Source organism: Astyanax mexicanus, chromosome 11 (assembly GCF_023375975.1).
Source record: "Astyanax mexicanus isolate ESR-SI-001 chromosome 11, AstMex3_surface, whole genome shotgun sequence".
Lineage (NCBI taxonomy): Eukaryota > Metazoa > Chordata > Actinopteri > Characiformes > Acestrorhamphidae > Astyanax > Astyanax mexicanus.
In genome coordinates, this window is record NC_064418.1 from 26,455,828 (window position 1) to 26,473,291 (window position 17,464).

Consider the following 17,464-nt stretch of genomic DNA (forward strand, 5'->3'; position numbering starts at 1 on the left):
GCGCAGCAGTCCCACATGAGTGTGGATTAACGCTCCTCGCATGAGAACTCGCAGGTTTTTCTCACAGCATCTAAGCTGTGATCAGACTAAAAATAAGACAACCAAGTGTTTTTCTCCCCCAGTCTGAGCTCACAGCCCCCCTTGTGTTTCCTCCTCATGAAAAAAAAAAAAAAGCTGAAAAAATTCATTTTAGAAACAGCAGATAAGGGGTGGTGAACTTTTCATCTACATCACTTTTTAAAGACATATTTCTGGATGCTATCCCAGGATGCCGTGCACCCAAGCAGTTTAATGAGAACCTCCCCTCGATCCCAGGGGAAATTAGGTTAGAGATTTCAGCACATATTTAGATATAATATGAGGGAAATGTGAGCTCCGTGATGTGATGCTGGATAATAACTAAATTCCCCAGCGGGCTAGAGGCGTCTCCAGTAGCACGCTGCTGAAATGGGGGTTAGATAGTGTATTCTGCAGCCATCACCCTAAATGCCTTTGTACCGCAGAACATCAAATGAAGGACTCGAAATTACCATGCTGAGCCGCTGCTCCCTAAGTAATCACCAATTAGTTTAGTTAGTGAGGAAGAGCACCAGCGGCACACCAACGAAGTCGCTGGGACAACCGGAGGAAAACCAAGTAGGTTTCATCAGGATATGCACGAATGCAAACGAGGCACTGCTCTAGAAATTCTGCCAACTATAATATACCAGTAAGTCACTGCATGAGACTCCTAACATTACACTCATCTGTCACTGTGAGCTTCTCTCTATAAAAGCGTCTGTCTGCATTGAGTGTTGTTTGTCTACTTCGCAAAACATCGCTTTTGCTTAATATATGTTTTTTTTTTATAATTCAGCTTTGACTTTCTCTTTGCTCACTCTGCCAAAGTGGAACAGTACATGCATCCAGGTAAAATTTACAGTGCATGCATCACTTGTGTGTTTTAGGGTCTATCACAAGTACAAAGTACAAATAATGTGCATGCATTGATACAGTAATGAAAATACATTGTTTTATATATGTTATGAACTAGGGGTGTGCCATTTTTAAATATTGTAAATGATATTATACCTTAAAATACCGTGCCATATCACCCACCCCTAAATATCACGAGTAATGCCCCAGCACCAGGAGGGTGAAGACTAGCACATGCCTCCTCCGATACATGTGATGTCAGCCACCCCCTTTTTCCAACTTCTGCTGATGCAGCAGTAACATGTATCCATTCTCCTCACTTGGAGAAAAGCGCAGCAAATCGGCTCCGATGCATCATCAGCTCACAGATGCATCATACTGACCAACATTACCCTAAAGGGTGATGTGGGGAGAGTGGGCGCCATCAACCCACCCAGAGAAAGCAAGGCCAGTTGTGCTGTCTCAGGAATCAGGTTGCTACAAATTATTGTATTAAATCTAGTTTAATAAATGTAGTTTTTATTAAAAAAAAAAAAAAAAAAAAACAGTTAACAGGTGATTGAAATCATGATTTGGTACAAAAGGCTAAAGCTTATGTTTATATGTCATTATCAGTAGACAGTGATGACGGTGCACTGAGTTGAAGCTAGCGTTATAGGATGTAAACAGTGGTATTTAATAAGCTTCTTGTGCACTTTGTAAGTTATTAATGCCTCGTTTTAAATTACAGGGCTCTCTGGATTCTAGCAAGGAGGTGTGGAGCTACTTTAAGCCTGAATAACAATGGAAAAAGTGATTTATCGGGGCAAATTGTGCCCCGTGTCACCCAATTCTAAAGGGTGTTTGGACAAACTGTTAAAATGTCTGGATCTCGGAACGCTGTTGGAGAAAAGAGGTGTTCTATTCAACAAAGGTAAGTAATTTTTATCATGGTTTACTACACCAAAAGTCCATTTTACACCAGAGTTCTCCTTTAAATTAAATTGACAATACATACAATTCATGAAATATCTGTGATTCATACTGTGTGCAATCAAAAGTCAAATTAATTGTAAATTTTTTTTTTTACCATTTTATACCATCCCAACCTTTTCTGATTTGGGTTTGTATTTCATTTCTCTATGTGGACGTTCTATTCATAGTACTCTGTTATATCTAACCTTACTCCATGGGGAATAATCAGATAATAACACTATAAATATCATCAGAACAACTTACACAGCGCACTACGGCTGGTTTAAAGGTTACACTGAGAAAAAATGTGTTAATAGTGTTTTAAAAAGGCATTAAAAGTGTCGCATTAAAATGTGTTATTAACATGTAAACTTTGACAGCCCTAGTACACACAAGTGTTAGTATATACACACACACAAGTGTTTTTCTGTGTGTGCGTCTTTATTTATGAAAGAAAAAACAACCAAAAGCTTATTTACACGCCTGATAACGTTCTGAAAATGCCCTTTCTCTGCCCTTGCCTTGTTTCAGTGGAGCAGATGCCGAACGCTCTTTGCCTTGCATGTTAAATGACCTCGGGGAGGAGCTGTCCAACAGGCTCTGCTCCAGAACAGCAGTGAGGTGGTCACCTTTGTGTAGGGCAGTAATGTAAAAGTGAAATGAATAAGTCTGTGTGTGTGTGTGTGTGGGCTTTTTTGGGCAGGAGGGTGGAGTGTGTGTGTGTGTGGGGGGGGGATAGATTAAGACAGGGCAGGTGTCTCTGAGCCTGAGGGTCACAAAATTATGGTTCCATGTGTCTCAGCTGGCAAAGAGGCCGAGCACAGCGAGCTCATTCCCATTCAAACAGTCACCTGAGCCCAGCAAACGCACACGCCCTGGGGTAGCCTGAGCAGTTTGGCAGGGGTGATGGGGGAATCTAGGGGTGGAAGATGATGAGTAGAGCTCTGAGGTTGTGCATCATGTTGCACTTGGTGACTTGGCCAAATAAGGATCACAGGGTCTGTGTTCTATTTTAAAATACAAGTTTTTGAATATTGGCGATGTTCCCTGAATGTCTCATATGGCTGTTAAACAGTTACTATATGAAAACTGCTCATTACAGGCCACTAACTGGTTACTTAAAACTGCAGAAATCACACAGCTTGTTTAGTTGCAAGAAAAAGTATGTAAACCCTTTGGAATTACTTGGATTTCTGCATAAATTGGTTAATAAATGTGTTCTGATCTTCATCCAAGTCCCAAGAATAGACAAACACAGTCTGATTTAACTAATACCACACAAACAAATTATATGTTTGCATGGTTGTATTGAGCACAACATGTTAACTTTCACAGTGCACAGTGGAAAAAGTATGTGAACCTTTGGATTTAATAACTAGTTGACCCTCCTTTGGCAGTAATAACCTCAACCAAACTGTAGTTCCTGTTTCCTGTAGTTGAAACCATTCGGTTTTTGATTTACTTCTATGTTTTGGGTCGTTGTCCTGTTGCACAATCCATTCTCTGTTGAGCTTCAGTTCGTGGACAGATGGTGTTAAATTTTCCTGCAAAATATCTTGGTTAACTTGGGAATTCATTTTTCCATTGATGATGGCAATCCGTCCAGGCCCTGAGGCAGCAAAGCAGCACCAAACCATGATGCCCCCTCCACCATGTTTCACAGTTGGGAGGAGGTTTTGATGATGGTGTGCTGTGCCTTTTTTTTCCACCCATAGCGTTGTCTGTTCCATCCAAACAACTCAACTCAACAATTTTGGTTTCATCTATCTTGGCTCCAATTAGCTCTAAGAATAGTCATTAGCCTAGGGGTTCACATACTTTTCCACCCCTCACTGTAAATGTTAACATGTTGTGTTCAATAAAACCATGTAAACATGTAATTTGTTTGTGTGGTATCAGTTTAAGCAGACTGTGTTTATCTATTGTTGTGATGTAGATGAAGATCAGAAAACACATTTAATGACCAATTTATGCAGAAATCCAAGTAATCCCAAAGGGTTCACATACTTTTTTTTGCAACTGAATGGTGCTATAAATGTCACCTCTTTGGAAATAATGAGTAACGTGTAGACATTTAACTTCAATTTAAGGTAATACCAAACATATTGCAATAACTTTAATTACAATCATTTTAACATAGTTTCTCCAATTTCACAGCCTCAAAAGTAATTGGACAACTGATTGAAAAACAGTTTCACGGGCAGATGTGACCTGCTCTTTCCTTATTTCATGGCAAATTAATAAAACAATAAATGGTTAGGAGTTGATTCCTTGTGATGTGTTATAATGGAGTCAAACCATGTGTTAAGGCAAATGAAGGAGGCCATCTTTAATCTGAGAAAACTATACAAACCTGTCAGAGTGGTAGCAGAAACTTTATGACAGACCAAATAATCAATTGGCCACTTAAAAAAAAAAACGAAAAAGAAGCAACATCCTGGCCAACAAAAAAACACCACAGGTCCAAAACACCACAGTCCACTAAAGTGGATGTTTTTTTCTGCTGAAAAAACAACCCTTCACAACATTTAGTCAAGTCAAGAACCCTCTCAGGGGTGTAGGCGTATCACTGTCAAGAAAAGCCATCACGACTGTAAGTATAGAGGCTTTACCGCAATATGCTAAAACCCTGCAAACACTTAAGAACAAAAAGGGCAGAACAGAGTGCTTAAAACAGTTCTAAAAGCACATTTCTCTGAACTGATGAAAGCAAGATTAACTAAGAACAAAAGGAAGGGTGCATGATGGATAGTGGCCCCTAAAACATACTGCTTCTCAAAGCAAGAAACTGTTCTTAAACAGCTGCTGAATCAGTCACTTGACCTTAATTAATTTCACTTTCTGAAGACAAATGAAAAAAAAAAAAAAAAAAAAACAGGCAGCTGATGGCGGCTGCAGTAAAAGCCTGGCATCTCAGAATCTCAGGGAAGGAAACTGAGCATTTGGTGATGCAAATATAATTCTTATATTTATCATCAATTTCCAGCTTTTTTATGGCTGTTGCCAGGCAGGACAAGCAGTGACCCACCTGAGGGCTGAAATCTTGGAGCTATTAAGACAATTTCCCACACATATCAGCCTTTTAAAATGTCTTAAGCAAGCTTTAAAAAGAGAAAAGCTGTGGGTCATGAGCAGATCATCTCTATACCAGCCACCTGTGCCAGGTATGGAGAGAATTGCCATTGCATTATACAAGTCAGACACTTGTTTTAGGTATAGGGTAGTGGGGAAATGTTTGCCATAAGGGTAAAAACTGTTTATCATTGTGTATGCAGTGTGTGTTAAGCAATAATTCCTACTGAATGTGCCCCAGAGGTTCTTACAGTTTGATAATGTTTAATCAACCCCTTTTCCTTCACACTTTTCCGACCTTTCCATTGCATTAAATTTTTTGGGCATTTAAAATAATGGAAGATAATTCTACATTTCAGTCACATCCTGATTGTTTTAAACCCACTGAGGTGGATTATTTACAAAAAAATAGCTTTTTTAAATACTTGACAATAGGGCTGCAAGATACTGAAAACATTTGACATTGCAAAAGTTCTTTTGTCGACGATATATATATAACGATATTAATCAATGCAGGGCCCATGACGTCCCCAGCCCCGCCCCTACCCATGTGCTGTCTTTGGTCCAGACCAATCAAGAGTCAGCACTGAGCATTCAAAACAATAGGCGCTGAGGAAAACAGCAAAACAACAGTAGTCAGCCCTTTAATCCGGCATTTGAAAAGTAAATAAGAGCGTTTTCTGGGATTAAAAGTGTGAATTCAGATGTAACTGGAAATATCTGCGCCGCAAAACTGTGCTGAACTGAGGTGCACAGCTTTCAACACGTGTTTACAAGCACGTACCCAACCATGTGGATGGAGGTCATGCGGTTACCTTGTGTTTACTCCTGCCCCTCCCCACCTCCTCCTTGCGCTCCCCTCCCTCTTGCACTTCTCAGGCAGCATCAGCACTCACACAGACACAGAGACAGCGCTGTGTATCTACTTCTTGTGTCAAGAATGAAAACACTGCAACATGACGTGTTTGATTTAATTGCCTTAAGTGATATCGCACGTCCTGCGATGTGACTATTGCGCATTAGGGCTACAACTAATGATTATTTATTTTGGTGGTCGACTAATCTGACTATTATTTTTGCGATTAGTTGATTAGTCGATTAGTCAACAATTATTTCTGCCATGTTTTCCATTTAAAAAAACAATAAAAACAGCTGAACATGAGAGCCCTACTTGACGGTGAGAATTTTTTTACAACCAGAGAAAGTCCAATGTATCAAATACAATTATATCCACAAGATACTAGTGAACAGCTAAATAAAGACACTATAAATGTCTCATATTTGTTTAGGGTTAGTGCTGGAGCAGCACTACCTGTCATATACAGCAGAGTGGACATTGTGTCCTGAACCCCCCCATGGGCTGGATAAGAGCACATGGGTATCCCCCCTAAGGATTATATGGGGAGTCCCTGTGACAGCTGATGTTTGTATGCCTTAGAGGAGCCTCTCATTCCCCTTCTCTCTCTCACACAAACACACATGCATCCACACACCACAACACACACACACACACACACACACACATACACACCACAATGAATGATTCAGCCATAGCAGGCAGACCCAGAGTGGCTCAGCTCCATGCCAGTCTCTGGGGAGGGATGTTTTCAGGCCACTCGCTCTAATCTTCTCTGTGCCAGGGGAGGCAGATGGCCACACAGGCCCATGGGAATGGAGCACACATCTACTACTGATTGTGAATGACAAACACCACCCTGAGCCCGCCTTAAGTGCTGAGCTAAGTGCTGGCCAGATGACAACATAAAGTGCTCAATCATTGGTCCAATAATACGTGAAAAATATTGGAGCTGGACTGGTTTCACCTGTACGTGTTTACGGACGGATGGATGGATGGATGGATGTCCCAGTGTATTGCTGGCTGCTGCTTTAAATGTTAAAATTATACCATGTGTAAATTGCTAAACCTAGAGATTTCTTGGTTATTCTGTTGAAAATTACCTTCAATTATGGTAAATTGGCAATAGATAACAAAGCAGCTTTGGGTGTTAGAAAGTTAAGGCAGGGCACAGCTCGACTTATATTCTCGTTATAGGCGTGAGGTGTGAGATGTGACATGCAACATTTTAGGTTGTAAAGAAAAAAAAAAGGTTATTGTTTAGGCTTATTTAAGCTCAGTGTTAGAACTGGATAAGAATAGAAACAGCCTTCTGTACTCTACGTTCATATGATCTGCATTTGTTACATTTTCTGAAATCTTAAGGATACAGATAAAAAAACAGAACACAACCACTGTGGAGAAGGAGAAGAAGAATAAGAACGAGAAGAAGAAGAAGAAGAAGAAGAACGAGAAGAAGAAGAAGAAGAAGAAGAAGAAGCAGAAGAAAAAGAAGCAGATGCAGAAGAAGAAGAAGGAGAAGCAGAAGAAGAAGAATTTAATGCCCTTTGGTGGCTGGTACCAGTACAGCATTTTAGGACCTAATCCCATGTAAGTGAACAGGGCAGAAATCATCCAGTATAGGGCAGAATTTACCATCAGTCTTTAGATTCTAAGCTGTCTTAGTAAAGCTGTGATTAATTACCCTACACTCTTAAAGGTTTTATTCCATCGTTTATTATTTATTTTGAAATGTCTAGTTGTGGTATGTTTTTTGTGAAAAAAAAAAAAAAAAATGCTCCGGTGATCTAATGTAATGCTGCTCTAGTCCGGTGGAGGAGTGGGGGGAAGAAACGATAGGATTTCGGCTCTTGCTCATGAATCGCCTATGATTGGCTAACAGCACCGCGAGGCAGCGAGACGGAGAACAGTTAGACATGTTTTAAAATAAAGACATTTTTACACTAATAACAGTCTCTGCAATGTCATATGTTACTTTATAAGTGCAGTTCAACCACTGACCTAGTTTTAGAGTCTCTGTAAAACGCAAAATCCACCGGAGATCCTATGTAAACCTATAGTTACTTACACACAGAGGTGGGTAGTCTAGGTCCAGAAAGGAAAAATCCACCCTGGGGTTTGTTGGCTACAGCAGAGCCGGCCAGGCAGAACTGTTCTAAACTGTTTTTTTGTTTGGTTAATTCTTCCCTCCTCATGTTAATTACACCCCAAGCTAATACTGATTGTCTAATATCGTGAAAGCACAGCTATTACAGGGCAATATATAGCATATTGGCCTACTTATAAGTAACTTACAGTTACTCATAATTGTGTAACATCCATGACAACACAAAGGACATGTAGGAGTATGTGAGCAGTGACTGTTACAATGTTTGATAATCTATATATACTTTTTTTTACATGTAAAGTGAGTGTTAATGAGATTTTACTGTAAAATAAAGACTGAGAAAACTCTTACCTGGCTGCTTCACCACTACATTTGTGAAGCCGGATGAATCTCTGGCCAGCCGGTACCACGCACCATCCGGATCCATCAGCCACTCCTCCACCAGGCAGTAATACGTTCCGGAGTCGCTGGTCTCTGCGCGGTGCAGCGTGAGGCCAAACTGCCGGGGAGAGACGCGTTCGGACTGCACTCGACTCCGCAGACGTTCCTCATCTGCATACGCCCCGTACTCAAAAGCCCCCGTCCTCTCGATCTTCAGCAGCATCTCATCCGGCTCGCCCGCTTCACCTTTCCGGGCGTACCACAGAACAGCATGCTGGGACTCAGCACTGGTCTGGGAAGCGATGGAGCAGTTGATGCGCACGCGGCTGTCCTCCAAAAACTGCAGGCTCTGGTTGGACTTGTGCACCCGCAACTTGCTCACTATAGGAAATAGAAAAAGAAAAAAAAAATGCTTTAATATACAGCAATAAAAGAATTCCCGCACAGTATCAAACATACTAAAAAAAAATAATATATATATATATATATATATATAAATAATTAGTGCAAGGTAACACACACACACACACACACATTATATATTAACACATTAACTCAGTTCCAATTGTACACAAGTCTATTGATCTGTCTTTTTTACATCCTTGTCCCTCATTTCTTCCAAAATCTATCATTAGCTACAAACCAAATCTTGTATGATCAGGACTAGAGCTGGACAATATATCCATATTTTATTCTAATGTAATAATCAACATTAAGTATAACAAAAATATAATCAGTATTTAAATAACACCAACTGTGCATTTAATTATAGAGGGTATTAAAAAAATCATGCTTATTTGGATGATGTGCAGCAACAATTATAATAAAAATCACTATAAAGTGCATGATGGAACTTTGGGATATCAGCATAGAAGAATCTGCCACTACTGGTGCATTTTTATCTGTGTATCAAAATATGATAAATAATTGCTGGAATAAATGATAGAATTGTCCATGCAAACAAACAAGTGAATCACCTAAATCACATCAAATCCACATTCAATGTAGGAGAGCGGCATAAAGGTATCCAAAAGCAGTGTGTAAGGCTGGTGGAGGAGAACATGACAAGATGCATGAAAACTGTGATTAAAAACCAGGGTTATTCCACCAAATATTGATTTCTGAACTCTTAAAACTTTATGAATGTGAACTTGTTTTCTTTGCATTATTTGAGGTCTGAAAGCTTATTAAAAAAGTTATTTCAGCCATTTCTCATTTTCTTCAAATAATCAGAAGAACTGAAGTGGTCTCTTAATTTTTTATCAGAGCTGTATATCCCATAAAACCTCTGGAATATAATCAAGAGGAAGATGGATGATCACAAGCCATTAAACCAAGCTGAACTGCTTGAATTTTTTTTTGCACCAGGATTGGCATAAAATTTCCAAAAGCAGTGTGTAAGACTGGTGGAGGAGAACATGATAAGATGCATGAAAACTGTGATTAAAAAAACAAACAGGGTTATTCCACCAAATATTGATTTCTAAACTCTTTCTGAAACTTTACGAATGTGAACTTGTTTTCTTTGCATTATTTGAGGTCTGAAAGCTTATTAAAACAAGTTATTTCAGCCATTTCTCATTTTCTGCAAATAACCAGAGAAACTGGTTCAGAAAACTGAAGTGGTCTCTTTTTTCCCCCAGAGCTGTATATCCCATAAATCAGTGCAGTGTTTTTTTTTATTGTCCATAGGACATGGCAAAAGTCACATGATACGCTAGATTCTGTCCCATGACTGTCAGTTATGCATGTTGGTGTATATTCAAACACCTGGATCAGCAACAGGTGCCTCTCAGAGAAGCTGGATTCACTAATTAGAATGGGTGCTATGACCATTTGGATGCATGTTCTAAATAGGCTTACTGTAGACGTGAGACACCTGTGATGTGGATGGGAAAAGGAGCTGTTGTAGAGGATAGAGGAGCTGCACTGGGACACAGAATAAGATGTCTGTTGGAAGCTGTCGAGGAAAGCTGAGCTGCAGGCTCCCACAGTGCTTAGATTGGATTACGTACAGGTGCATCAGGTGTGACCGCCACAGCCACTGCCTGCCATTTCACACCATGAGAGGATTTAGAAAAGCCAACTCTTAAGCAGGCGGACACACACACACACACACACACACACACACACATAGACACACACACACGAGCAAGCAGCTAATAAGCACATATTCGCTAAGAAAGACATAAATCTAAACTTGTAAGAAAAGCGAGCAGATGTCCTACATGAGTATATCTGCTATTCTGGCACAGGCAGAGCCTTGCGCAAACAGGCCCAACAGCCTTCCAAATACATATTAAGCATATGGCTCTGCACTACACACTCAAGTGTGCACACGCACACACACACAAAAGCACAAACACGGCCCCCTCTTATCGAGAAACCACCAAATTGGAGGGATTAGCTGTGAACGCGCAGAGCCCCCCCGCCCGTGTCTTTTAATACCTAAAAATTCATGAGCAGCTGCAAAACTTAACATTTTCTCTTTTTTTCATGCTTTAATGGCTCTTTGCTAAAAATCCAATTTTCCACTGACACTTTGGTGCCATAATCCCTGCAGCACATCTCTGGCTATAGCTCGACTCGACCGAGGGCCTGAGCGGCAGGCTGAAGCCTGGAGCTTCTCCAGCAGGCCAGGGGCAGCAGCACATGCCCTCACTGCCTTATCACACAGGCCAAACTCTTCCCTGCTGTAAGCAAAGCCACGGCAGTGCCACGCTCAAGACCGGGGCGACCACCTGTCCCTCATTTTCCAAACTAGAGGCCTGTCCCATTTAGGGTTGCAGCGGTAACCGGTTTCACGGTATACCGTGGTATTAAAATGCACGGTTATCATACCGTGTGTGTTTGCTTATTACCGGTAAAACGCAAGCCAGCGGAGAAACTCACCCGCGCATGCGCAACTCTGCTCCGCTTCAGCTACTCAGCACACAGCGGTGAGAATGGCAGAAAGTGCATCAGACTAGAGCTTAGATTCTCTGCCCGAACCAGACCTGACCCGAGGCCCGACCCGAGATCGGGTCTGTTCGGGCCGAGATTTCCCACCACATTCCTCGGGCCGGGTCGGGTTGGGCTCTAGAAAATAGTCTGAGATGTAGGCATCTGTTTTTTAATTATATATTTTATTTTTAAATAAAGCTCTGGTGTGATAATCACTATGTTAATGCTAAGTAACCAATTATTATTGTTAATGAAAACGAACCAAATAACGAAAACTGAAACTTAACTAACTTAAGCGCTGTTTTCACTCCCGCAGTTCTACAGCGGGGGGTGTTGTGCCGATTCTGTCCGCGAAGCGGGAGTCGGATTGAGCAGGGAGTCGGATTCGGCATAACAGCGGCAGCACGGCTGCACCTCGCGGCCCGCGGTGTTAGTTGTAAGCGCTCGCGCTAGCCGCAAAATACGACAGAAAACACTGAGAAATTGCAGAATTATGTATTGGACTAAAATGAGCACGAGGAGATAAAAGAGAACCTTTACCTGTGAGTAGCTCACATCAGAACACGCAAATCTCTCTCTCTCTCTGTCTCTCTCTCTCTCGCACGTGAACTTCTCCGCACTGTGTTTAGCTGTTCTTAAAAATAATTTTAATTAAATAATAGTTCTATGCTTCTATGTTAGTGTTAATTTACATAATTCTGATCATATTTCGCTCATTCAAACAGCCTGAAAACAGACTTGTAATCTTGTAATCAACAAGCTTGTAATCAATGTGGCCGTAAAGTCACAGCTAAAGGAGGAAATACATCAAACCTGTTCTCCTATCTTCGAAAACACCACCCCGCTGTGCAGCGGAAAGTATGTGTTCAGTTTATAATTTTAATCTGAACATAAATAAAATCTCTTTGTAGTCGTGCATAACCCATGCGGCAAAAGCGCTGAGTTATCCGAAATTCGGGCACGCAGGTACAGGCGTGAAGTGCGTGCTACGATGGATTCACGTGTCCGTGTAAAGGTACTGGCCGGACTGGACGTGAAAGACGCCATTCATTTACATGCGTTCATTTTCTAATTCTGACGTGCCTGTTTTTCATATGTTGAAGGTTTTAAGTAGTGAAAGCCTTAAAATAGAAATCTCTATTGTGAGGATCATGTCAGAAATAAATCCCCTCTTTCTGCAGTATCTGGTTATATACCAACTTTTTTATATATATATATACACTCTTAATGCCCTTAAGAGTAGTGGAAAAACATGGTTTCCTTCACCTGATGGTGTAGTTTCTACAATAAATAGTTAATTGAACAAAAAAATAATAATATATGTAACAAACTGTGATACCGTGATAACCGTGATACCGCGGTATTTTCCGAGACGGTTATCATACCGTGAAAATCTCATACCGTTGCAACCCTAGTCCCATTTCAGAGTGTCATGTCCTGCGTGTCCGTTAAGAATGGTGGAAATACAGATTAAAAGGATCATTACGTGCCTATGAATTTGTATACACATTACATCTATTTAATAATTTAATGTGAATATTATACCAGCTTACAAAGTTTAACATCTTAAACAGCATAACAGACTTATGGTGATATTCTAATACAGTGGTTCTCAAACCACTGTTTCACCAATGATCAAACCAAATCATTTAAGTACCACCTACTGGGGCTGCTGTGTGGGCCTTTCTCACTTTAGAATCTGCAGATTATTGATTATTGTTTCATGTAAATTCAGTATTCCTACCGAAACATGTCTGAAAGCTTAACACAGAGGGAAATAACAGGAGAGTGAGACAATTTAGTAGACTACAGAGTCTACATGGCACCCCCTTAAACCCTACGGTAATTATTTGGCTATTATTTAATATGATAACTATTGTGAATCATGGAGTTCCACAGGGTTCAATTGTAAGACCTATGAAACTGTAGAACTGAAGGGTAAGCTTACATACAGGGTCTACCACGTTAAGGACTAAAACATAAACAAAAACAAACCTGATGTTAAAATCAGAGGTAAAAACTTTATATGTCAAAAATTAATATTTCTTTGCACGCATTAAATTTAAGGTCTTCTGGTTTACAACCCTGAAATGCTTTGCTTACTACATTTTGAGAATCACTGCTTGGATGACTGTTATTTAGAAGTTCCACAAAAACATTAAAGAATATGTGACACATGAGCAAAGTGAGCATTTTAGAGCAGAACAGAACAGTAGAACATTTATTTGGACAAACACAAATCAATAAAGTTACTGTATAATTATTGTACAAACACTTTAGGATGCTCCAGACAATGTTTGAATTTAATCTCCAACAAACAAAATACATGTCTTTACAGTATATTGTTGCTGCTTTTTGCATTAACGCTATTTGTATTTTAAATATTAATATCTTAGAATGCATTCCTACTTATCATATAAGCATCGTTTTAACTTTTTGTTTTTTTAAGAAAGGGCCTATACCTAGGGGCGTGCCATATTGTATCGTACGCAATATAATCGCCAACATTTTGGAATATCATGTACAATATTATACCCTGAATTATTGTGCCATATCAACCACCTCTAATTATCACATCAGGATACTACTATTTTGCTGTTTTTAGCAAAAGTTTTAGCACTGTTCTCATTTCCCATTATATATCTACTAGAGTCAGATTATCTCTGTCCCGTATAATTTATTTTACTTTAATCCTGGATATATGAAGATATTTGGAGTGCATTATTAATTATATGACATTTTGGATCACTGACTTCTTTTACAAATCTGATAAAATTCTTGATTTTTTTTAAATATCTCAGTTAGGGGTGTGTCATATATCATTTTATATGCAATAATAAAATGTGATTTTTATTTTGGTGCAGTAGTGTATTCTTGATGTTTTTCAATATCATGATATTGTTTATGGGCCATATCGCCCACCCCTACCTATACTTGTTCCCATTCATGCCACGGTTCTATTTCTGTTCTCATCATTGCAGAAATCACAGGGCCCTATTAAATGTAGCTCAAACTTCTGGCCAGTATTGCACAAGCTGTTTACCCTCAGTACAGCCTGGTTGTGGTCACTACTTAATATAAATCTGTGGGCAGTTTGTTTATATCACTTCTTTTATTTTTATTTTTTAGTTGTGTTGTAGGCTGATGTTTAGCGCCTTAATAAGAAACTTGCACTGTAAATAATGTAAAAATAAACTGGACTAAATTACATCCACCCTCTCTTCCCACGCTGGTCTGCTGCTCTGCTCCTGAACAGATCCGATGTGGTCACGCTATACAAGACTCAACACGTCTGAACTTTATCATCTGAACACTATTTCACCACTGGAGTTCACTCAACTCACAAAGAGCCAGCAGCCTCCTGCAGCTCTCCTCAAAGTGGCAGACTACCTTCAGAGAGTAACGGTTGTGTTCAGACTGCAGAGAGAGACACGACTGTCTATTATCTGCAAGTGATCAGATCGGATTTGCATGTCCAGACATCAAAAGCCTACAGTATTTGCACGGGTTGTTATAGTAACAATGTAGGCGTCGGCTGCCACACTTGAGGTGTGTGTTTGATACACAGAAGCAGAAAAGATGATCATCTTTAAGCAGTCACCTTGACATGTTACAGGGCTTTTACTCAGATAAAATCAGTAATAGAAGAGCCTGTATTGATGGGAGCATGTAGTCCTGAGGATCTTTTTTTTATAATTTTATTTCTAGGACTCACTAGTAATGCCCTAACACCAGGAGGATGACGACTAACACATGCTGATTAGCCACCGCTTCTTTTCAAGCTGCTAGCCGAGCAGCATCACAGCGTGCTTGGAGGAAAGCGCAGCGACTCGGTTCCGATACATCAGCTCACAGATGCCCTGTGTTGTAGACATCACCCTAGGAGTGATGTGGGGAGAGCGCGCCATCTACCCACCCGGAGGGAGCAGGGTCAATTTTGCTCCCTTTGATGGCAAAGCTGCATGAGCTGGGGATCGAACCCGCGACCTCCCGCTCATAGTCCTGAGGACCTTTGATGACAATGCACCTTATTCAATCTGCACCTATGTTGAAAGGAAAGTGAGGCTGGGGGTACGCTCCTAAACCGGAAGTTCCAAGACAGCAAAGGAGCCGGCAGAATATCCACCAGTTTAAATGTCAGCACCTGTATGGATAACTAACCTCACACACCTCCCTGAATTAACAGTAAAATCAGTCAAAAAATAGGGCAGAAAATAAGTGTGAGATTCCCCGAGCTTTTTGCATTGAGCGTCCAGAGCATCCAGATTAAGACAAAGCTATAATAATCTGATTGTAATGACAATTCAAACCACTTCCAAATGTGCTTCGGATTTGATTAGCAAAAATCTGATTGCATGTGGTTTCTAGCGGTCCATGGAATTTCAATCTGAATTCAATGTAGATATGGCAAAAATCAGTTTCTTGGTGGCAGTCTGAACATAGCCTAGGAGAATGTGAATTGTGATTTACAACAGATTCTTTCAATTCATTACACAGTTATGGTACACTAACAGTGTTAAGTAGAGCATGAAACAAGATCTAGCTGCAACATCAAAACCAAACCGTACACAACAAAGTTCCAAACTTGAAGTGAACTGTATCAGAGAGTCAATATTTAGTGTCTTCAGTTCTTTTGTGAGGACACCATGGGTCTATATATGGGGCTGCCTCAAGTCCAGACCATCTGTCGGCAGAATTTCACCCTTTCTCTCAGATTGGTGAGTGCACAAGGATGGCCTGAGAGGTCTGAGTGTGTGTGTGTGTGAGTGTGTGTGTGTGTGTGCATGCATCTCCAGCACACTGCTTAAGCTTTTCAGACACATTTTCACAGCTAACAGGCATTTCTTCTCCCTTATAAAAGCACAATGGAATTTTGCCTACACTCTGAAATGAGCCATCATTGCCTGGCTACACACTGAGGGACTCTCTCATGCCACTGACAGCCATTCTGCAGGGAATTACTCCTGGAATGCTGCAATCATTTGCCAGAGAATTACTGCAGAATCTCTTAGACTGGAACCACTATCAGATTGGATTGGCACACACCAAAGCGTCTGCAGAGTTTCTTTCTAATTTGGACTTTACCGGCTGCGCCACAGAAATTAAAAGATGAAAGCTGGGTTGAATGCCTGTTGCTTGTCATCAAGCAGTCTTTGTGCAGCGATTATTCATACAAGTGTCTACAACTGAGTTTAGGTTAAAAAGAGACTTTTGCGCTACAAGTGATTTTCGTAAAAGTGCTACAAATAAATAAAACAATGTATTAAGCCAAGGAATTTATCCTGTTGCCATAGCATTTACAGAATCAACCAACACAGGCTTCTAGGACCAAATAATACGAGCTGTAAAAAAATATGGGTACCACTTTAAAATAAGACTACCTTTATAAAGGGTTTATGAATGGTTTATGAATGAGTCTAGTAACGGTTATTAATTGGGTTGCAAATACCTAAAAAAAACATTAATAAGCAGTTATTAAACATATAACAACACATATATAGAAATAGAAATGTCAACAGTGAGCTAAAAATTTTGGGTACCACTTTAAAATAAGACCTTTATGAAAAGTTTATAAATGGTTTACTATTAGTTTATTAATGGTTACTAATTAGATTGTAAATGCCTTAAAAATAATTAATAATCAGTTATAACACATACGTAGAAAGGGCAACAGTATAGATGGCTGTGGGCTCACTATTTGACAAACAAAAGGGCATTGTTGCCCTTTCTACGTATGTGTTATAACTGATTACTAATGATAATTATGGCATTTACAACCTAGTTAGTAACAATAAATAAACTAATTGTAAACCATTTATAAACCCTTTATAAAGGTAGTCTTATTTTAAAGTGGTACTATAGTTTATAGTGTCAAACCTCAGATCTTCCTAAATACTGATCTTACTTGGTGTTTTCCATCAATCAGCATTCAACTTGTCATGTTAATATATTTGTAAGTATGTTTAACTATTTAGTATAAATTAAATGACGAAGTTGAATTAAATGACTAAGCAAACAACGGATCACTGTTGCCTTTTTAATTGATGTGTTGTAACTGTTAATCAATGATTTTTAAAGCAGTAGTTAGTAAATTCATTTATAAACTCATTTATAAACCATTTATAAACCCTTTATAAATGTAGTCTTATTTTAAAGTGGTACCAAAATATGTATTTTGAAATTTTAATTGAAACATAGGTGCTTTAAACTCCTCCAGACTGGAACCCCAATTTGAC

General features: G+C 39.7%; 1 protein-coding gene across 2 annotated transcripts in view; it reads right to left on the reverse strand.

The window, feature by feature from the left end:
* igsf3 (immunoglobulin superfamily, member 3) overlaps window positions 1–17,464 on the reverse strand; it is a 280,663-nt gene that overhangs the window by 5,665 nt on the left and 257,534 nt on the right. For both annotated transcript variants that reach the window (XM_049484620.1, XM_049484619.1), the window contains exon 7: window positions 8,256–8,666. In XM_049484620.1, coding sequence (XP_049340577.1) covers window positions 8,256–8,666 — 411 coding nt within the window. The remainder of the gene's footprint in view (window positions 1–8,255; window positions 8,667–17,464) is intronic.